General features: G+C 37.0%; 1 protein-coding gene across 12 annotated transcripts in view; it reads left to right on the forward strand.

Annotated features, from left to right (window-relative positions):
• TMCC1 (transmembrane and coiled-coil domain family 1) overlaps positions 1 to 24,179 on the forward strand; it is a 180,272-nt gene that overhangs the window by 102,690 nt on the left and 53,403 nt on the right. The window contains exon 1 of one of the 12 annotated variants that reach the window (XM_010953095.3): positions 19,525 to 19,681. The exons of 10 other annotated variants lie outside the window; for them this stretch is intronic. In XM_010953095.3, coding sequence (XP_010951397.1) covers positions 19,655 to 19,681 — 27 coding nt within the window. In that variant the 5' untranslated portion in view covers positions 19,525 to 19,654. Of the gene's footprint in view, positions 1 to 19,524; positions 19,697 to 24,179 lie in introns of those variants that run through there. One more of the 12 variants, XM_074344286.1, reaches the window with a different exon arrangement.

Genomic DNA, 24,179 nt, shown 5'->3' on the forward strand with positions numbered 1-24,179 from the left:
TGACATAACAATATTGAGTCTTCCAGTACATGGCATGGTATATCTCTGCAGTTACTTAACACTTCTTTGGTTTCTTTATCAGTGTTTCATAGTTTTTCCACATACAGATTCTGCACATATTTTGCTAGATTTATACCTAGGTACTGCTGGGGTTTCCTTTGTGTTACTGTGAATGGTATTGTTTTTTAAATTTGAGGTTCCAATTACTCATTGCTGGCACAGAGGAATATAGTTACTGACTTCTGTACATTGACCTCGTGTCCTGTGACCTTTGTGACCTTGCTAAACTAACTTTTTAGTTCAAGCAGGTTTTTTTTTTGTTTCTTTGTGCCTTGGTTGGGAGATTTTTGGTAGATTCTTTGGGGTTTTCTAAATAGGATGTCTTGTCACTTATGAATAGAGACAATTTTAATTTTTTCTTCTGACTATATCCTTTTATTTCTTTTTCTTGCCTTATTGCACTCGTTAAGACTTCTAGTACAATGCTGAAAAAAAGTTGTGAGAGAAGACAGTGCTTTCTTCCATATCTTAGAGGAAAGCGTTCATTCTCTCACCATTAAGTATGTCACCTATAGGTTTTTCATAGATACTTTTCTTGAGTTTAAGGAAGTTCCTTTCTATTAGTTTGCTGAGAATTTTATCATTAATAGATGTTAAATTTTAATGACTTTTTCTGCATCTATTAGTATAACATCTTTTTTTTTTTTAAGCCTCTTGGTATGGTGAATTACATTGATTTTTATATGTTGAACTAGCCTGGCATTCCAGGAATGAATCCCACTTGATTGTAATCTATCATCTTTTTAATCCATTGCTAAATTTAATTTCCTGTGGACTTTTTCCATCTCTCTATTGCCTTTTAAAAGTAAAAAGGGAGGAAGTTCAGATCATCTCATTTTGATACTGATTATGAAAAACATCTGCCCTCAAAACCATGATTTCTTTGTTAGTGCCTTCCTAAAATTTATTCTTTTCCACATTTCATAATTTGGAAGATTAGCTATATGTATTTAGGACTTCAGATAAAAATCTGAGCCATTTGGAAAATTGTACATTTTTAGATAATCATTTAATGAACTGTGAGACTATCCCTTCTTTTAAGAGATTCTGTTTGGCTATTTATTTATAGTATGTTTTAGGTGTCTTTTTCTTTTAAGCTGATTTTTTTTCTCATTCAGACATTTGAAGCTTATTGTTTTAATGGATTAAATTAGCTTCATTAATAAACCTTTTGAACATTTGGTAATGCTTTCCAAGTGGCCGAAGAACTGGGAAATAATTCAGAATGGAAGCTTTACAAAGAATGACCTCCCCAAAACAACGTAGTTCTGGTGTTGATTCTAGTGAAGAATGACTGTTTTTTGCTTTTGTTTTTGTTTTTTAAAATTCTCTGCAGGGATATATGTAATGAATCACCAACTATTCTGTGCCAGTGAATATGGAGATACTGATACCATGAGTGAGGGGTTTGATGACCCAAATCCAAGTATGAAGGGAAGAGATAGGATCACAGAGTTCAGAGAACGATAGAAAGCTTGTTGATGTGATCATTTTTCCTTCCAGAATGGTACCTGGAGAACTGGCATGGTTTTACTGCTGACAGCTGAGTAATAGAGGATTGCTGTGTTGTGGGGTCAGGATTCAGATGGTTTTTGCAGTGTAAACATTCACTTCTGTTTAAATTTGTGCAAATTTTAAAATTATGTGTAAACAAATATCTTCCACTAACCCCTCCATACATGCAAAAACAATTAGGTTCCAGGAACATGGAGGTACTCACCCTCTTAAGGGTAAACAGAAGAAGAAAGGCAGCCTGAAGTAATGTAGAGAATTCAGTTCAATGTTGAGGATGGAAAAGATATTACAACATTTTGGATTTTTTCCTACTTCTTATGTGCAGTTTAAATGTTTAGATCTGTTCCATAAATAGCTACTAAAAAAGTGGACTCTGGTTCAAAAGGTGTGAATATTTTAAAGGACTTTGAGTCATACGAAATGTCCTTGTACCCAAGAGAAAACAATCCTCAGTCAGTCAATAATGACATATTCAAGAAACTATAGCTGTTACAAGTCAGCTAAACTGTCAATTGAAACAGGAAGTTTATTTTCTAAAAAAGTTCGTCATAGTATGGTACTTGTGTCCTGCTGAAGAAGTAGCTTGACAGGGAGGAAATTATCATTTAGAGATCTTCTGCAAGATTCAGAACAGGCATCCAGTAGTTACTCAGAATATTTGAATCATGGAACCATCGCATTGGAAAGCTGAGATGGGTCCTAGCAGGATTCAGTCTGTACCCACATTTGGATTCATGTACGTGTGTGCTTTGGGAACATTCACTTGCCTCATTAAGATAAAGTATTTGTTCTTTGAACCACATAGTTCATTCTACATATTAAATACTCCTTTCTCCCTATTATCCTATTTTATTACTCCAAAATAAAACTTTCATAATGATACTTAAAACTTACCCGTGGCGAACTAAATTTAGAATTAACCTAAACTCTATGAGCTGAGATCAAGAACACCAAATTAGCTTGCTTTTCATATTAAAACACCTTTATGTTTTTTCTTATCTGAGACAATGATGATATCTTGGAATTTTTTTTTTTCTTTTAAGAGATCAAAATAAGACTAAACCTTTGCACCTGTCTTAAGCTGCCTAGAACCCTAAATCTCTTTCCCATTCTGCTTCCTCTATTCATAGTTGGCCAGAAGGATTTTTATGTTTAATATCTATACAATGACTATAGTCATTTATTCTCACCTCATTAATCCCATTGTAAGGTATTAAGTAGTGGACTGGCTTATCTTTGGGATGAGCTTAAATTATTCATATTTGATACTTGAGAACCTCCTCCCAGAGACCTTTTATTCTTGAACAGTTTTGCCAGAGTTGGGAGATTTGCTTGGTTTTTACCCAGATTCCTTACTGGTATATTTTGAACAAGTAGAGTTAACTATTTTTAGGGTAACTTTCAACAAATATTTCTCTAAACCTTAGCTTCCTTGTTGGCAAGGGACTCATTGGTTTGTTATAGGAATGCAAATTAGGTAGGCATACGAGCTCCTTGTGCAGATCTTGGTGTACATATTAAGTATTCAGTAAATGGTAGCTGTTATAGTGATTTCTGAAATATATGAAATTGTGTCAAAAGTTAATTTGCTTCTTGGCTGGCATTTATGTTTTTTAAAACAGTTCTCATCCATATTACCTGTGTGGAGGGAGAACTGAATGACAGGAAACCAGAGGTGGCATGATGGCACGGCCATTTATGTCAATACAGTTGTGAGATGAATCTGGCTTTGGGTTTGTCACAGAGTACTGGGTCTCTTTAGATGGTACATTCAGGATTTCTTTAGGTATATCTAACATGACTTGCAGTGCCAAATTAAGCCCATGTTTCCCTAAGTATTCAGAATAATAGAGTTCTAAATCTCATCCTGTGTAAGAATTGTTTAAAGTTCATGTTTTTTTCTTCACATTCTCTTCCCAGATACTTCCAGAGACTTTCCAGGATATTATCAATCTAAAGTGTTCTTTCCTAGTTTTTGTAAGAGAAAAAAAGTGTTCCGGCCACTGGAGAGGGTGGGTCGGGATGGGAGTGATACTGCAGCACCTCAGAGCCCAGGAGATGTGTATAGGGAAGGGGGAGGTTGTCTGTGTGGCTGGATAGCCAGGTGAGGGGCGTCAGAGCCCTACTAGGGTGAAGAGTGGGGTGATACAGCCTTGTGCGGTGTATCAGAGCCCAAGTGGAATGAGAAAGGCATTCACACCAGGGAGGAGGTGGCTTCACGAGATCGGAAATTGATTACATACAGAAGGATAGAGGATTCATCAAATAAGTCAATCTGTTGAGGGTAATGGAGGTCAGACGTCTCACTATAAGAGAAAGGAGTTCCAACTTTGGGAAGGAAGAGAACTACAGTGAACTTTGTGGTATTGGATTGGAATATTGTGGTTGTTTCCATTTTTTTTTAATTTAAAAAGAATGAAAAGCTATGAATATAACAACGTGTAGCTTAAAATAGTATTTCTGTTTATAAGTGGAATCAAACATTATATACCTCTTAAAAGTGATTGCCAACATTGACTAAGTTTTGGAAAGAATAGTGTGATGTATAAGCCAATCTTAAAAGGTTAAGGAAAAACTTTGGTTTCTGAATTTGCAATTTACATGAATTGAATCTTATAGTCTAAAATAAAATCTTCTAATTAGGCCTATTATACACAAAAACTTCTTATGTAATAGAAGTTTTTAAAGAAAGGCCAAGGAGAACATCAGCACATAAATGGTTTACCTGATAACATTGAATTATAGTTTGGACCTTGAGTTCGGGTATCCAAAGCAAAACGTTACATATAGGGATTTTAATCCTGGATCCATCAATTTCTTGGGATTATGTGTAGATCTGTATATGTCCATATGTTTTTCTGGAGAAAGAGTGCATAATTTGCTTCAAATTCTCAAAGGGGTATGTGATCCAAAAAAGATTGAACCACAGTATTACAGTTTTAAAATGTGGGTGGGTAGCTGAGAAGCCTCTATAAATTCATTTTTAGGAATCCTAATGGAGCATGTGTTACAGGATTAAATTTATGTTTTAGTTGAGACTTCAGGTACATGGGGAATTAACATTTTATTAAATGCCTTTTATGTGCCTAGAAGACAAAGCTCTCGTACATTAGTTCATTTCATTCTCACAGCAGTTATAAAACAAAGTAAATATTATTCTTATTTTACTGATGAGGAAACTGAGACTCACACTCCAAAAGCTTGCCCAAGATTACAAACCTAGGAAGAACAGAGTAAGAAAGTACGTAGGTGTTCTTTTTGCTTTTCCATACCGTTATCTCCAGCTGAGTGCTGTGATGTGCTGATGCCATAGTGTTGAACACAGCAGAGCCTTGCCTGTGTTTCCTTTTCTTTCAAGAAGAAGATGAGGGGAATAAGAATATAGAATAAATAAAACTGGTGTGACTTCATCTAATTTTTAAAACTAGTGAGAATGTAAGTATTTCAAATATTCCCTGTATTGGTCCATTGTCTCTTTAAAGAACGCTAGGAATGCTTTATTGAATTTCCTTAGCCTTCCGAAATCCTTACAGAAAAGCACCTATTATACAAACGCACAAGCAGGGCTGAGTCTAAGTAGTAGTGTCTCCTTATCACCAAGTTTATTAGTGGGATCCATTTAGGACCAGGTTTTCCAATACTTGATATTATACAGTAGTCAGCGATCTGCATGTTATGAAAAATTAAAACAGTGTTTAAAGCTACATGTATATTCATTAAATCTTCTCTTAGAGTACTTACTTTCTTTTCCTACCTCTCAGGGATTTACAAAAGAAAAAGATAAGAGTTGCAGCCATGTCTCTGTCTTTGGGTGGTGAGGACTTGCTTTTTGTGCTGCTGAAATGGAGAAAGAGAAAGAGACCAATACCCTTAGGATCCATAGTGTCTGGCAACGCTGCCCTAGGGGCTGCACAGCACAGCTGTGGGCGTGTGAGGTCTCCCATCAGGGTATTTGCTCTGAAGGGGGAGGATTCTTGTGGAAACAGCTAGGCTTAGAGAAAAGCAGAGCTACTCTTGGAAGAGGGTGAGCTGCGCAGTGAAGCACTCTGCTTCAGTACCGTGGCTGAGAAGCTGTTGGTGTTCTGATTATGAGCCCACAAGAGAAGGTGTGGATTTGGTGCAGAACATGACAACAAAATGTTTTACAGTCTCATCATGCAAGCCAAAGAGAAGAGTGAGTTTCAAAAAATGTGAATGTGTTCAAAACTGTTGGGAATTTTTTTTCTCTTTGTTTTTTTGTTTTTATACTGAGGAATAAAAAAATTTTCCTACTATATCACGGGGCCTCCAGCACTGATAGCTGGTACCTGGAAATCTAGTTTAATTTGATTTTGCACATAACAATGAAATGCATGTTTTCTGAGAAATTTTATTCTCTTCATATTGTATGGTAATGAGGAAGTCTCTTGAAGATTCTTGCTGTGCTCTAAATGATGATCAAAACTTACCATACACATTTAAAGTACAGATAGGCTTTACAGGCTGAAAAGCCTAGGTTCAGATCCCCTCATTACCCTGTCAGTTCTGTTACTTTGAGCAAGTTTCTTACCCTCCCAGTTCATCTTTGAGTTGAAGATGATAGTCGTAGCAGCTTCCTCCTAGGCTGTTACAGGATTATATTGAATATATGTGAAACTCTCAATATAGTAATATACTAAGACTACATAATATGCTATTTTTATTTTTTTTAGAAAGTGGTGAAGATAAATGGGTTGTCCCTCAACTTTAAAATACTTGATTTTCTAAAAACTCCTGCAGTAAACCAGCCTCTTTGCCACCCTCTACATCTTTCTCTGAAGTTGCTGCAAGAGCTCTTTGACCTTTAGACACCTACACTTGGTACCGGTGTTAAAGTTACAAGGTGAAAGTAAGATTTAAATATCTTATCGGCAATGTAAGCATCCATTTTGCCTCTAGTGTGGTACATGGAACATAATATTAGTTAAATTAACTAGTCTGGAGACTTAGATAATTTCAAAGAAACTTTTGAAGTCATAACTCTTTGGTACTCTTTGGTGTCACTAGAATTAAAGAAGCTTTTCATTGTGAACAGTTTCATTAGATGCTGTTATGACTATATTGGTTTTCAAACAAAGAGATTTGGCAAAATACAAGAATAGCTTTGATTTGGGTTTTATGAAACAGTGAAGGTATTTTTTTTTTAAACCTGCATTTTGACTAAGTTAATAAATAGCAACTAGGTTGTGAGCGTTAAGTTTTTCTCACCCAGAGTTTAGAAACTGAACTAAAAAAATGCCTCTCTAACCCTCCATTATCTTTGTTTTTGAAGCTATGAGTCGAGATTTTTTTATCAGAACAGTGCATTTGGCAGACAGTCTGACCTATTTGCCAGTTTTTATACACTAGAGTCAAATATGCATACAATTAATTTCCTTGGTCTGTACCATATAGTAAAAAAATAAATATAACCAACCTAGTGCCTATCAGAATATCTGGCTCAGAGTAGATATTTTATTATTCATTTGTGAAATGCTATGAGAGTTGGGAAGAGGAGGAGAATTTCCACAAAGGGAATTCAGAGAAATCTTCATGGGAGCATTGGCATTTGGGCCATTAAGATCACAGTGATCTTGGATACATGTAGAGAGAAGGACATTCCAGGGTGAGAGAGTTGCAGGAGCCAAGGCCCAGAGGTAGTACCATGTGAATGTTATACGTAGTTAACAAACCATCTAGGTCTTTTGACCTGCTGTCACAGTGTGACTCAAAAGACATTGGAACAAGAATGAAGGTAGCTACTACCTTCCTTCAAGATAAGTAGAATAAAACGAAGCATCTCCCTTGGGATATGGTTTGTCCTTTGAGATAGGCCAGTCTATGAAAACATCAAAGACCGGTTGAATAGCAAAGGTGTAAAGCAAGTGGCTTACCTTCTCTCAGCCCTAATTTCTTCATCTTTAAAAATGAAGCCAATAAATAAGTAGATTGTAGGATATCTTGAGGATTAGATGAAGTAATGTATATGAGGAGCCTGATACATAGGAGGTCATTATTCTTTGGGTGGTTATTGGTAGCAGTAATTGTAATAAAAATAGTAATACATTGTTTGGTGTGAAGAGATGTTTCATTATCCAGAAGAATCCATGGGACATTACAGTGTAACAGCTTTATGAGTATTTCTAATTCTGGTGTCAGTCACACATACTTCACAGTGCCATTTGTGTAATGTAACTACAACTTTGTTTTTCTTGTTTTGTGGTAAAAAAAAAATTTCACTCCGACTACTTTATATAACATATAGAGGAGTAGCTATATGTTCTGCAGATTCACCATAGTAGGTGCCACAAAGTACAGATGACACTTTCCTACAGAAATCTTTTGTAGGAACGTTTTAATTCCTCCCTTATCCCGGCCTCCCTAAAATTCTCAACTGCTCATTAAGTTCAAGTTTGTACAAATTACAAGAAGATCTTCCTAAGAGTGTTGATTCTGCCAAGACTTTTATCGTAAGAGACTTCAGAGATGAGCAGCTGGAGCTTAGTGAGACTTGTCTGCACAGGTTATTGGTGCCAGAACTGGGACTCAGTCTGTGTTTTCTTCTCCCCTTGTCTAGGACTCTTTCTTTGGTGTATACCATTTCTGTCTGCACTCAGGTACATCTGTTGATCTTAAGGTTTGAGGTGACTGAGGAGAGAACGAGTCCTGTTAGAAATATTTCATGGAGGAGTGATTTTTAAGTTTTAATAGCTTTTTAAAATATAATTCACATACTGTACAATTCACCTAATGAAATTGTACAATTCTATGACTTTGGCTGTATTACAGAGTTTTGCAACCATCACCACAATTAATTCTAGAACATTTTTCTTACCCTAAAAGGAAACCCCACACATCTTAGCTATCATTGCCCAATCTCCCCATTCCCCTCAGCCCTAGGCGACTACAAATATTTTTTCTGTCTCTATAGATTTGCATGTTCTGGACATTTTATGTAAATCAAATCGTAAAATATATAGTCCTTTGTGACTATCTTCTTTAATTTAGCACTTTGTTTTGAAGATTCATCTGTGTTGTGTTATATATCAATATTTCCTCCTTATTGCCAAGTAATATCCCATTATATGGATATATCACATTTTATATATCCATTCATGATGGTCATTTGAGTTGTTTCTACTTTTTGGACACTTTGAATAATGCTGTTTTGAGTATCTGTGTACAAGGTTTTGTGTGGACATAGGTCTTTATTTCTCTTAGGTACATACCTAGGAGTGGAATTGTTGGATCACATAGTAACTCTCTGTTTAATCGTTTGAGGAACTGCCAGACTATTTACCAAAGGGACTGCACCATTTTACATTCCCACTAGCAGTCTATGAGGATTCCATTTTCTCCACGCTCTCACCAACTGTAGTTACTGTCTTTTTTATTACAGCCATCCTAGTTAGGTGTGAAGTGATGTCTCGTGGTGGTTTTGATTTGCATGTCCCTAGTGGCTGATGATGTTGAGTATCCTTTTATGTGCATATTGGCCATTTGTATATCTTTTAAGAAATGTGTATTTGAGTCATTTGCCATTTTTAAATTGGCTTTTCTCTTTAATATTTAGTTGTAATAGTTGTTTATATATTCCATATACAAGCCCCTTATAAGGTTTATGGTTTGCAAAATTTTTTTCTCCATTCTGTGTGTTGTCTTTTCACTTTCTTAGCAGTGTCCTTTGAAGTCTGGTTATGTCTATTTTATCTTTTTTTTTCCTTTTGTGGCTGATGCTTTTGGCTGTCATATCTGAGAAACCACTGACTGAATCCAAGGTTGTGAAGATTAACACCCATGTGTTCTTCTAAGAGTTTTATAGTTTTAACTCTTAAATTTAGATCCTTGATTCATTTTGAGTTGATTTTTGTGTATGGTATAAGGAAGAGCTTAACTTCATTCTTTTGCATGTTGGTAGCCACTTGTCCCAGTACCATTTGTTCAAAAGACTGTTGAGTTGTCTTGACAAAGGAAATGGTTCTTAAGTAAGCATTGCTTTAAAAGGAGAGACACAAACTGTAGAAATGAAAGCATTCTGATCTGGCTTCTAGGTAAGTTACGTGAAGGGTGTGAGGTTACTTAGATCAGAGAGTCCTTAGCCCATGGCAGACTGTTGGAAACCATAGACATCTGCTGAGGAGGAATTACAATATGGACTTAGCACAGTTGTAGTGTTAGCAGTCTATCAAAAAATGACCTGATGGCCTCAACTTCTTTTCTTGAAATAAGTCATGAAATCTTCAGTAATTAGGGTGCATGTATAGAGAAACTTTGAGAGAAGTTTAAATATGCAAAAGCTGCTGTAAATTTGAAAGATAAAGAAAGCCAATATAGAAAAAAAAAAGACAGTGATAAAGCATGAGAAATAAAATTTATAATTTTATTTCCTCCAAATAAAGACAGAAGCACAGAAATAGAGGCAAATAACTGAATGGCAAAATTCCTTGCTTCTAATCCTAACCTATACTGGTTATGTAACCTTGAATAAGTCAGCCTTCAGAATAGTAGCTGACATTTGCTGAGGCCCTGCCACATGCAGGACCTCGTGCAAGCCTTAGCCTCCTATTTTGTAAAATGGAGGTTGTGTCGAATTAATTACTTTCCAAACTTCTGTAAAGAGCCATGTACATAGAAGGAATTATTCTTGAAATTTGGTATTGTTCACTGTAGTAGTAGCAGCAGCTGATAGTATGTGTATCTGTGCTCAAAACAATTCTGAAAGGTATGCTGTATCCTTATTTTGATGATGAAAAAAACGATGTTCAGTCATTATGAAAGTTCTACGGTCAGTAATCAGTAGAGTGATTCTAATCTAGTTCTGTATGATTTCTTTAATACCACCTTGACTTTGGCTTGAAAGGTAGTAGATCCTGTTGGGTTTTAGAGGGCGAAGGAATAGGGTAGCACCAATGGGATTTAATTTATTAGACATGAAAGCTTAACATGTAATTCCAAAGGGGTGATTAGTCCTGAGATGGGTGATCTCAGAGGTGAGGTGGGACAGTACCATATGTAAATAAGGTCGAAAGTATATCCTATTTGATTAACTTACAAGTCCCAGAAGAGCTGAATGTTATGAAACACAGTCACATAATAGTTTATCCGTATGTCTGCTGGAATCTTGGAGTTTTTTTTGAGGAGGTAGAGGGAAGACAGAACACCAGTGAAGTAATAAAGTCACAGTCAAAAGCAGAGGTAAGTACAAGAGGCCAAAATAGTACTGCAGCTTGCAAGATGGGTAGACTTTGCCCTGAACCATGAGGAAGTCACTTAGGTTTAATTCTCATATTCATACCTTTTGAAGCCCTTCTCCCCACCATCGGTCAATTTCTCTTGCAGCCTGTGATTAATTTCCAGAAAACTAAGCAGATCTTGAGTGCGTCATAGCTCTGTTCTCTTAGCCCCTTTCACACTTCTTATCCTTCACATGGTCGAGGTGAGAAATACTATTTGGAAATAAAAGACTAATGACCAGAAAAAAGAGTACAAGAAAAGGCCAGAAAAGAATAAATGAAAAGAGAACAGTTTTTATTCTTTGATTTAGCCTGTGCCATTATCTTCTTCACAACAAGTACAAAGTTCAGGCTTTAATCATTAGCCTAGTGCTGCTACGAAATGAACAAGTAGTGGACATGCTTCTCTTTGATGGGGTTTAGCTGTTGGAGATGTCATCAGCTGGCACAGGGGAAGCAAAGAACTTTGAACTCCGTTTCTGATTTCCAAACTTTCAGTTTCTGCTTAGAAATCCATGGTGGCCTGATGACTTCTGAGGTCATTTATAAAGCTAGAAAGAGAGTGCCTGCTTATTTCACCACCAAGTCCTATTAGAACCAGCAGAAGACGGTATAGAATGAGTTAAACTCCCACTTCTGTTCTCACCATAGTATACTGTTGAGGTCTACAGACAAGAGTAAGTCTTTTGGCCCTACTCGGTCCAGTCTTATCCCGCCCAGAAGTTCCAAGAGCACCCCCACATGGCTTCTGCCAGTTCCCACCTCTGAGCAGAATCACTGCCAGGCTGCAGCATGTGCCACATAGCCTGCCGTGCCGTGCCGTGCCGTGCCTTGCCTTGCCGTGCTGTAGCAGATGATGTGGGGGAAAGCAGAGGTCTCAGACGGCTGCCACTCTCCTTAGGATCTTACTCATGAGATCCTTACTTAGGATATAACAGAAACCAGGCTGCTCATGAGCTTTCTCACATGTGCTCACGTTCACCCGCCCTGCATGTACATACTTTTGAGATGTACTTAAACCTTCATTACCACTGGTTCTCTTACCCTTCTTAAACACAGTTTTTTGTTGTGTGGTTGTGTGTTTAACTAATGGATTCTCAGAATATTGTTCTTTCATTAGATATTTGAATGTTCACAAAGAAACTTAGTATATATGTTCTTATAATTTTTTTGTTTTTTATGTTACAAAGTATTTTAGACAAACAGAAAAATAAAGAGAATAACATAATAAACACTGAAGACCATTAGCAGACTTTTCAAACTTACTATTTTGCTGTATTTGCTTCAGATAGATAGTATTTATTTTTTGTGTACCACTCCTCATTCCATTCTCCCCTCTTTGAAGATAACTACAATTCTGAATTTAGTGTTTCTATGCACATATATATTTCTGTACTTGTATTTCATATGCATGTATCAATAAATAACATATAGTATTATTTTACATGGTTTTAATTTTATGTAAATGATTGTATGTGTTTAATTTCTATAACTTCCTTTTTTCACTCAATATCATGCTTTTGAAATTTATTCACATTGATACATGTATTTCTGATCTTTTTTTAATTTTAAATTGTTATATACTATTCTGTTGTATGAATATACCACAATTTAGATAGACTCTTCTGTTAATGAAAATAGAGAGCATTTTCAGTATTTAATTGTTTTGTAAAACAGTACTGCAAATGAATACTCTTGAACATGTCTCCTTGTAGAGATGTATAAGAGTTTCTGTAGTATATATGCCTGGGAAGGAATTAACTGAGTTGTATGGTGTATTCATCTTCAGTTTAACTAGACATTGCCAAATTGCTGTCCAGAGTGACTGTACCAATTTAAACTCCCATACCAGTGTCTGAAAGCTCCTGATGCCTTGCATTTTTACAGACACTTGAAATTTTTGCCGGAATGTGGGTGTGAAACAGTATCTACACAGCTAATTTCTTCATAGTGATTTGCTTATGTTGGGGGAGGTTTATGAAAAGAGTGGAGCTGATTGACACCATAGATTTTTCCCTCAGGAAAAATCAGTGCTTGATTATGCAAACAGGTTAGTAGGCTACTTTGAAAGAATTGCTGCTTGCTGGTGAAATACTTCTGTTTTCAAGAGTATAAAGAACCTTCTTTTAGGAATTCTATACAAGGATAACCTTGTGGGAAAAATTTCCCATAGAGCATTTTCACTTTCCAAATTTATCCTTGTCATTCAAATTTCCTTCCATGATTCCCTCCACTCTTCTGACCGATGATCAGTCAGGGCATGAAGGAAGGAGATGTCAGAACCTCACTGACAAATTACATCTGACAGCAGAACCAGCCCACGTCTGCTGAGTAGCAAGATTCCATGGGTTCATTGCTGTCGTTCTGATTACTCTAGTAACGAAGCTGAACCTGTTTTCTAGGAGCCAAATAAGAAATCAGAGAATATTCCACTACTGAATTGGTAGCAGCTACTTTATAATTATCTGGTGACTTTTCTAGAGAAAAGGTATAAAGAATATGTTATTCCATGTGCATTGCACTTCAATGTTTGCTGCTTGTGTTGGATTGTATTCCAGGTACCTGTTGCTGTATATCATACCACCTCAGAATTTAGTGGTTTAAGATTCCAGTTCTGAGTAAGATGGAACTAGCATGCTTCGCCCAGACTCTCCCACTGAATGCAGCTATAAACCCTGGCATAGAGCAGCTATTTGAGGATCCTGAAAGGAGATTGTAACAGGTGGATTAGGATTGAGGAACAGATTTTGAAGTAGTATGGAACTTGGGTTGAAGCAATAATTTTTCCTTCTCTAGTATCCCCAGGTCTGAATTCAGCGTAGCTTAAAAACCACCAGTGGGCATCCATGTGGATGGAAAGTACTCAAGGAGAAGCCATTAGTTCTGGTGCAAGAAATAAAGAGATATTCTAATATTCAGAGAAAGTACAGAAACCTTCTTTCTCTTCTTCTTTCTTTCTTTTTTTTCCCTCTGTACACTTGCACCATAAACTTCAAGCAGTTCTGTGGTGGCAGCAGATTGGGGTCTGATAGGAGCCTCAAGTCCTGAAGGCAGGGAAACTTTCTGTCTGATCAGTGGAGCTTTGGTCCCCAAAAGGTAAAATGAACCCCAGTTGCTTTTTTCCCCTCTCCTTCAGTTGCTTGACTCTAGCCACTGTGGCAGTGAAATAAATAAAACTCCAGCTTTCTAACTAGATGACTAGAAAATATTAAGGAGATTTTAGAAAGAGAAATTTGGGAAATGCACTCTTTAAATTTTATTTTGAATCCTGGGCTTACTATGTGATGTACATACAGAAATTCAACCCCAGAAAGCATCCCCACTGCTTGAAAAGTAAGTTAGACCACTGCCCAGGTACCATAGTGGCAACAGGGTGGTACACATGTGGGACAGATTCACATAGCATTGCAAAGACCTTGTAAACTTAACTCAGTTGGAACCACAACCCACGGAAGGCTAGTCAGAAATTGTGGCCTTCAAGAAACTGGGTTGGTTGCCTGCTAAAAGAAAAATAGCAATATTCTTCATAGAATTTTAAGATGACCTCATAACAGTGTTCAAAATGTCCAGATTCCAGTTTTTAAAGTTACTTGGCATTTGGTGGTTGGCGGGGGGGAACCAGGAAAATCAACTCACATGCAAAAAGTCAGTTGAAAGATGCCAGACGTAGTGTTATCTGGCAAAGACTCTAAAGCAGCTGTTATAAAAATGTTCCAGCAAGTAAGGGCAAGCTCTCTTGAAATGAACAGAAAGATAGAAAATCTTAACAAAGAAATAAAAGAGATAAAGAACCAAATGGGAATTTGGAACTGAAAAATGTAGTAACAAAAAGAATTCACAGAATGAGATCAGTAGCAGAATGAAAACAACAGAAAAAAGAGTAAATGAACATGAAGACAGATAAGTAAAATTATCCAATCTGGAGGGGAAAAAAATTGGAAAAGAGACTTAAGGACTTGGGGGTGGTGGCAAAGGTCTAACATTCATGTCATCAGAGTTGGGAAAGTCTGCAGGGAAATGCAAATTAAACCATGATGATCAGACAAGTCATGAGATCATCATGAGAAGGACAATAGTGTATGATTTCATTCATATGGAATATAAACAAATAAACAAAACAAAATAAATGAACAAACCAAACAAAAACAAACACGTAGATGCAGAGAACAGAGTAGTGGGAAGGGGAGGGGTGAAATGGGTAAAGGGGATTGACTGTATTTTAATGGATGGAAACTAAACTTTTGATGATCAGTACACTGTAGTGTACACTGAAGTCAAAGTATAATGTATACATGGAACTTATATAATGTTATAAACTAATTTATGTCAGTAAGTAAATAAATTAATTTAAAAAAAACATTATGAGTACCACAATTCAAAATGGCTAAAATAAAAACGGACAATTCCAAATGCTGACAGGGATACAGAGACTAACTGGAGATCTCATATATTGCTCACAGAAAAGAAAAAAAGTACAACTACTGTGTAAAACAGTTTGGTGATTCTTAAGTTGAACATATTCTGACCATGTGACCCAACAAATCCATTCCCAGGTTTTTATCCTATAGAAATGAAAGCTTATGTTTCCACAAAATCCTTTACACTGATGTTCAGAGCAGCTTTATTTATAGTTGGCAAAAAATGGAAAGCATCCAAATGTACTTTAGTAAACTAAATGGATAAACAAATGGTGGTATGTCCACACAGTGTGCTACTATTCAACAATGAAAAGAAATGAACCACTGATAAATACATCCTGGATGTATCTCAAAGGCATGGTGCTGAGTAAAAGGAATCATCTCAAAAAAAATAGCTTCTATATGATTCTGTTTATATCGCATTCTCAAAAAGACAAAACTGTGGTGAAAAGAATAGATTATATTTTAGTGGTGGGGTTAGGTATGACTACACAAGGGATTCTTTTACAGTGATGGAACTACTGAGTCCTGATTGTACTGGTGGCTGTATGAATCTATGCATGTGTTTAAATTCGTGGAACTGTGTGCATGCCTGAAAAGTCAATTTTGTGGAGTTAATTTAAGACATTTTTTTAAAACTTAGTGCCATAAAGTGACTATTATGTGTCATGATTCTGTGGCTTGATCAAGAGCTTCTTCTGCTTTACATCATATTGGCTGGGATACTGGGATGCTCAGAAGGTCCAAATGGCCTCATTTCATATAGCTAGCAGTTTGTGTTAACTGCTGACTCAGAGGTCAGCTTTGGCTCTTCGCAGGGACCTTGATTCCCCTACTCTTAGTACTCTACACAGCTGGTTGGGCTTTTTTGCAGCGTGGCAGCTGGGTTCCGAGGAGTGTTCATAAAGAACAATCCCTGGTTTCCAAGCCCTTTTCAAGTCTCTACATCTTGCTTGCTAAAGCCTCACTTGCTATATAGTTAATCCCGTGACCAAGCCCAGAGTCCATGTGGGAAGAGGACTGCACAGGGCATGAATACCAGTAGTGCTGGCTCATTGGGGACCTCCAAATTACTGTCTATCCCAGATGGTGAGTTTTTTTTTTTTCTTATAATTTTCCTTCAGGATTATCTGCTTTCTTTCAACAAGAACATTAAGAGACTCTAGTATCTAAGAGTGAATAATAGAAGGTTGCCTATTATTTTTGAAGTTGTAAACTGTGATTATTTTAAGCATGTTGAAAATGTTTGTTTTTCTGTTAGTACTGATGATTATAGGCCCACATCTTTATAAAGATTTGAGTTCATCTTTGTATACCTGATTGGTTTCCACCATAGTTTTTTCTGTCATTTATTGATTGTCACTATGGGGATTGGGGTACCAAAAGAGCTCATGTGTGAAAGCTACTAAGAGAGTAGATAAAAGTTCTCATTCCAAGGGAAAAAAAAATTTTTTTGTAACTGTGTGGTGATGGATATTAACTAAAATTATTGTGGTAATCATTTTGGAATATGTACACATATCAAATTATTATATTGTAGGCCTAAAACTAGCAGTGTTATATATGTCAATATGTATTCTTCAATATATACTTCAGTAAAATATGCACATGCTCACACAGCATTGCAGACAACTTCAGTAGTAATTCTGGCACTAGAAAGGAACCTCATTGATCATATAGTCAAACAGCATCCAAAGAAGTAATTCATTACAAAAAATTCTCCACAGAGAATTTATGTTGTGAAGGTATAAGGCAGGAACATCATACCAGAAATATCCTATCCTTCAAAATGAGTTCATTGCATAAATTGAGAGTATTTGGGGGTTTTATTCATTTCTTTGTTCTTTTGTTTTTGAACGGTGGTAAACGTTAGAAACCAGATTGTTATAACATGAATGAGCGAATGAATGAATGAATGAATGAATAAAGTAGGAAAAAGACAGTAGAGGGCAAACAGTGTAGTGGAAAGAATACAAGTGAAGAATCGAGAAACATGAATTCTAGGTCTGAGATGGCCACAGCTGCATCCTTCACTTCTCCCTTCACATCCTTGGGTTTCACACTATAAAATGAGGTGTTTGATGTGAACAGTGCTTCTTAACTTCCCTAGGAGGCCCTAGATACTAGAATTTCTGGTGGAGATGTGTAACTAGAAAAAAACGGTAGAGTCACTATAATTCTTGTTTTCAAAATATAAATTACAGAAAGCAAAGCAGTATAAAAGGTGCCAGGCTGGTGCTGGTATACAGAATAAAGAATGAGAAGGAACTGAAGAGGATGTTGAGATGTGGTTGTCTAGAAAATGTAGGTGATCTCTAAGGTCAGTAGAGAAGACCGGTTCATCTTACTCTTTTTTTTTTATCCCTAAGTGCCTGGCATATGATAATGCTTATTGAATAAATTGATACAAGGTCCCTCCACTTAGAAAATTTATCTCCAATTTTGAAGAGAGTAATTTAAAGGTATGGAAATTTCATATGCTTCTTCTCTTGATGAGGGATGACTCTTTCTGTCTCCTGCTGATACCTATGCACTACTGACTGTGTAATGCTGTATCTACCTGAACAGACTTGTGTAATTTATCACATGCCCCCTTCTGTTCCTATTCTGGTTCATAGAAGGAAATCAGAAACATCAGTTTATATCTCCGAGCTTTGGCAGTGGACCACTCATATACCAAAGGAGTGTCCTCCTGCCCTCACAGACTTACCTTCTGTTGTCCAGGTGTAGGATCATAAGAAAGAAGCTCAGAATTCAAAAATATGATTATCCCTTTTTGATTGATAACAACAACCTCTCTGGCACTGTTCTCTGTGTATCCTAAAACAAGAATCAAATTTCCTTCGATTGTCTAGATTTCAATACAAAAATTCATGTTCAGAGTACTAAATTATTTTCTCAGAGGTCCCGATAAAATAACCAAACAAAACTTATTAATATGGGAAATTGTATATCCAATATTTTAAAACTATCTTTTTTGAAACTACCCAGTAATTTTTCTATTTGGTGATATTTTTATTTCCTCTATTTGGTGATATTTTTATTTCCTAGATGTAAAGAAAAGTAAGATGTCAGGTTATGTCTTTGTTTAAGTAAGATTCTTAAATAATGGGAAAATTGTATTAGAAATTGTAAGATTATCTTTTAGGTGTTTGGGTACAAATATACGTCTCAAAATACTCTCAGAAATTTGGGAATCAGTAAATAATCAAATTATATATATAATTTATATATATAAATATATAATATATAATATAGATATATATCTCCTTTTAAAATCCAATATTAGTGACCTAATACTTATAAAATTAAAGCTGATGTATCTTGTAAGTGAAAAGTCCTTCTTTTATTTCCTTTATTTGTTTCTTCCCATACACCACAAAAATTTTAGGCATGTATACAGTTTCATGGATTTTAAAATATGCGTAGATTCACACAACCACCAGCAGTCAGGACTCGGGGGGCAGTTCCATCACTCTAAAAGCCTCCCTTGTGTAGTCACACCTAACCCCACCACTAATACATAATCCATTCTTTTCACCATAGTTTTCTCTTTCTGAGAATGTTAAAAGGATTGGGTCACCTTTGGTCTAGAAGAAAACTTTCATAATGTAAGGTAGACCACAAAGTGTGAGGGATTATCTATATCGCCCTGTTTTCTCTTGACAGAAATTCCATGCTGTGGCTCCTTTTCCTATTTAAGACCTTTTTTCAGTGTTCCCCTTATTTCAGGGAAGAATTTCTACCACTACAGTTGTACACATCATTGGTGACCTAAAAAGAGACAATAGTGTGCATTAGGTTTGTAGCAGCATCTACCTCTGGGGTATATATGAGAAATGAGGATTTTTTTTTAACCATATCTTCATTTCTGGCATATATCTATTACCAAAAATATTTTTCCAGAATATTCTCCCTTCTCCCTTATAAAGTCACAGGGAAGGTTTGGGGCTCCTCAGCTAGGTCACAGTGTCCAAAAGACTGCCTTGTCTTAGATTAGAATCAGTGTATTATTTGTGATACAAATCAAAATAACGAGTAGTTCTTCAAATTTCCCACTTCATGTCCATTTCCTCCAGACACAAAATAGATGTGAGAAGAAAAATTCCTTCCTAATATTTTGAGCCGCCTGTGTTTGAGATTCAAAGTATTTTCGGTGCTTATTGCTTAACTGGGCTGAAGATTATCTCATGTGACAGCACAGATCTCTTGTTTTGGAATTGCCATTACCTTCTAGAACAGCCACCCTGTACGGCGGCCAACATGCCCTGGGTCCTCTTGCTTCATATTACAGCGATACTGCTTTGTCAGGGCAGAATGCAGCCTCGCGGGGCTGGAGTCAGTCTCTGCTGACCTCATGCCACAGTACAGCATGTTCAAATCTGGGAGAAACCTGAGGGTTACCCGGCATATTCCTCCTCCCTCACAAGCATGGAACCCTCACTCTCCTCGGAAACCGTATGTTGTATATGTGTGTGTATCTGTCTTTTTTTAAAATCTCTTTCTTAATCCTATAATTCTGTAGCTTTAAGTGGGGGCTGGTTGAATAGACAGACACAGGAAATGCTTTGAGCTGCTGAAACTTAGCATTTTTCAGCAGTAGATCTCAGCCACAGGCATGTGCTATTTTTGAACTGACTTGTATGAGGTTGCAATAATTGAGAAGCATATTATGTGTTTCCTAGTTGTTCATTTCAGCCATAACTATTTAGGCAGAATGCACAGAGTGTTCCTGTGGGCATGCTCAGATAGATCATACTGGAGTGACCCCACTCTCCTGTGTGATGGACTGCTTCAGTGCAGAGTGAATGTCGTCCTCCCTCTCTCAGGCTAAATGATCATCCAAAAATAAGTGTTTCCTTCAATGAACAAAAGAGTGTCGTTTGCCTGTGGCAGCTTGGGAAAAGCTTGGGTTAAATTTGAAGATGCCAGGCATGCATAACAAATAAGAATTTGGATTAAAGCCATTTGAAATATTTCTCACATTAAAAATGGTTCTTATTACTCAGCTACTTGTTTTCATTGTATTTTTCCCAAAGACTTCACAGTTTTCTGTATTGTAAAGCAGTATGCACATACCATGGTGCTAAGTTCGTGTCTCCAGATCAGCAGAGCAAGTCCCTGAGATACAACTGGATAGGAGGGTGATCCAGCTTTATGCAACACAACCACCATTTTCACATTCATCCATAGTCATGTATAGGAAACTTGGCCTGTGGCTTGGTTTTACCATGATTTTTTTCGGGTTGGTTTTATAAATAATACGTAGGTATTTTCTTTGAGGTAAATGCTAAAGTGAAGCAGATTCTTTATAATTTTACCTGATTCTAAAGCTAATGTGTGTTACTATTGTTCCCTGTGAAGCCATTGGGGTTAAGATCCAAACATTTTCTGAAGTTTGATATCAAATTACTCTCTTATTCCTTGTGGTTGATAATTTAAATGCCAGCTTTGTTAACAGATTTGTGCCTCTGCTCTGTTTTTTCTGTTGTTTGTTCAGTATCTTGGATTTTAAAACCTTGGCACATCTCTGTTTGTTCTGAGGTTATAAAAGGTCACTTTACTTATCTACATTTTATTAAGAATGCTAGCCCAGGTTGAACAGGCTGGTCAGAGGAAAAGAATTCATAGAAGAGCCCTAAGAGTATATGGGGTAGAGACCGATAGGAAAACAGAAGTTAACTGCTTTTTCTCCATTTTTGACAGTCCAAAGGGCACAGGGGAACATAAAACATAATCGAAACATATTAGTAGATTTTATTTTCTCCATTTATTGCATTAATTCATGAATAGAGAAAGTTTGCCAAAGATACGTACTTAGTAACTGAGTAAAGTGATTGCAGATTAAACTGTTTCCTTGTTTCCCTACTTATGTTTATCTCTCACTTACTCAAACTATTCATCAACTCTGGTGAACTAGAATACTCTCATTCAAACAGTGATAAAAATATTCAAAAATGATGTACTCTAGCTTCTGAAATTCTTAATATGACTCTGGATATATCAAACTGATAGAGGTAGGGGCTTATACATAACCTCCTTGCATGAAGTTGCAATACAGTTTACGAAAACTACAGAATAAACATTTTGAAGGGAGAAAACTCTAGAGGGGAAAATTTATCTGACTCTGGGAAGTGAGAGTTTTAGGAAGTGAGACACTGTAGAATGCATTCTGTATATGTTGTTTAATACATAAGATAATATTCCCAGATGTTGACCTGTTTGAAAGATGAATAATTTCCGTTTTTCCTTTCTTAATAACCTTGCAACATCATACATCTGTATGTTTATGTAAAAGTCATGTATGTAATGGAAACTTTCCAACCAATTTCATGACAGTGTTGACATTGCCTTACTTTTCTGTAGGAATGCCCAGAATTGATAGTGATAATTTAAAACTTTCGTGTGTAATCATTTGGTTGTAATTTAAACAACTGTTACTTATATTGGGCTGTCACTTTATTAAATGGTGAACTTTTGAAAGGCAAAACAAAACTCCCTTTGCATCTAAATCCTCAAACTGCTGTTTGACCTGAATCTCATCATTCCATTGGACTCAGTGTGCCACAGAATAGGAACAATGCAAAGGTCTGCCCACATTGTTTTGTAATTGTTGTGTTTCTTTTTAATTGAGTTCCATTTGAAAGAAATAACTAGAATAGTGATTTGAATGGTGGTTCAGAAGTACACAGTATGACAGCAGCAGGAGACTGTTTCATGTTGCAGTGTTTCCCTACTCCCAGCGTTCAAAATCCCTTCCTTTTCCCCTTCAAAATTAGTGAGTTCACGAGAATGTATTATATCCCTTAAGACTGCTGTAAGGGGGAGGAATCAAGAACTCTGACAATCCTTGAAAACATTTGTCATTGATTATTTTGATTCATGCCAGAAATTATTAAATCCTAGAGCTCCAGTACATCCTGTCTGGAACAGAGGATGGTGTAGACCAATCATTTGTTCATTGAGCAAACAGTTGTTGAGAGTCTGCTATGTATCTGAGTTTGGGAGTTGAGATGGATTCTTTGCCCTCATGCAGCTCACATTCTAGTTGGGGAAGGTGACAACAAGTAATAAGCCTAATAAGTAACCTAACTGTGTTAGAAAGGTACCGGCTATAAAAATAATAATACTGAGTAAGCAGGGGAGATTGGAAGTGCTGGGGGTAGACTGCCGTTGTTAATAGGATAGGAAGTGTAAGCCTCATTTTAAAAGAGACATTTGAGGAAGGGCTTAAAAGAAGTGAGCAGGTTAGCCATACACCTGTCTGAGGAATGAGCACTCCCAACAGAGGTACAGCCAGAAGGAGGGCAGGAGTGTTCTTGATGTATATGGGGAATAGGAAAGAGGTTGGTGTGACTAGAGGAATAAGGGAGGAGAAATGGTAGGAATTGAGGTGTCGAAGTGTAATGGAGTGTCTTTTGCTGTTTAACAAACTACCCCCAAATTTAGTGACTTTAAACAACTATTTTATTTGCTTACAGTTCTTTGAGTCAGCTATTTGGGCTGGGCTCAGTCGGGTGGGTCTTGTGCTGGTCTTGCCTGGGGGTCACTGTCGTTGTTGGGTGGCTCAGGTGAGTCTGGATGGCCTAAGAAGATTGGTACTGGTTGTCAACTGAGCCTCTCTCCATGTGGTACAGGGCTTTTAGCCTGAACAGCTATAAGGATGGAGCTGTCATCGACTGAGATGTAAAGCCTGCTTGAGGTGTCAGTGTTGCAAGAGAAAGCAAACCCCAAGGCGCACTTCTCAAGTCTCCTCTTGTGTGACATTTGGTAATGCTTCGCTTGGCCAAAGCACGTCCATGGCCAAGCCTTGTTTCACAGGATGGAGAAATAGATTCCATTTCCTGATGAGAGGAATGGGAAAGTCAAATTATAAAGGGAAGGGCATACTAGGTTGGATGAATTTCTGTTCTTAATCTGCCACACAGAGGGCCAGATCAGGCATGCCCCCAAAGGCCGTTTTTTAAGGACTGGCTTTCTCTTTGAGTGTAAAGGGAATACATAGAAAAATTTAAGTAAGGAAGTAATATGATTTGACTTCGGTTTTTAAAGGATCATTCTGTCTGTAGTATTGAGAATAGATTATATGGCGGCAAGGGAGACCAGTGAGGAGGCCATCATAGTAATCCGGACAAGATGTGATCGTGACTCAGACTAAAGTAGTAGAAGTGAAGAGAATGAGAGGTGGTTAGACTTTGTATGTGTTTTGAATGTAGAGTCAACAGAATTTTCTGATGGATTGGCTGAAAGAGAGAAATTGATGACAATAGGGTTTTTATCTTGAACAGCTGGAAGAATGATTTGTCATTAACTGAGATCAAAAGTCTGCTGGTGGGGCAGATTTTGTGGGAATGAGCAAGAGTTCAGTTTGAGATTTCTGTTAGACATCCAAGTGAGAATATCAAAAATAAACAATCGGCTGTATGAGGGTGGAATTTAGGAGAGGTATAGGCTGAAAATAATATTTAAGGAAGTATCACAGTTAGATGGTATTTAAAGTCATGAGACTAGGTGAAGTCATCAGCAGGGAGAATGAGTCTAAAAAAGAGAAGAGGGGAAAGGACTGAGCCCTGAGCACTCTAGTTTGAGAACTGGAAGAGGAGCTGGTGCAGGGTGAGAATTGAGAGTACGATATACTGGAAGCCAACTTTGGAAATTCTCTGTGGGACAAGAGAAACATCGGCTGTGTCAGATGCTGCCTATAGGTCAAGTGTCAGATGCGGACTAGATCTTTGGATTTAGTAACATGGAGGTGATTGGTTACCTTGACAAAAGCTTTTTGGTAGAATGATGGAATAAAAGCCAGTTGAGTGGCTTTAAGAATGGGAAGAGAAGAATTTAGAGACAGTGACTTTTAGACCATTTTTATGAGTTTTACTGCAATAAGGAACAGGGAAGTAGGGAGTAACTGGTGGAGGAAATGGGGTCAAAAACAAATTTCTTTAAAGTGGGAGAT

Source organism: Camelus bactrianus, chromosome 17 (assembly GCF_048773025.1).
Source record: "Camelus bactrianus isolate YW-2024 breed Bactrian camel chromosome 17, ASM4877302v1, whole genome shotgun sequence".
NCBI classification, from domain to species: domain Eukaryota; kingdom Metazoa; phylum Chordata; class Mammalia; order Artiodactyla; family Camelidae; genus Camelus; species Camelus bactrianus.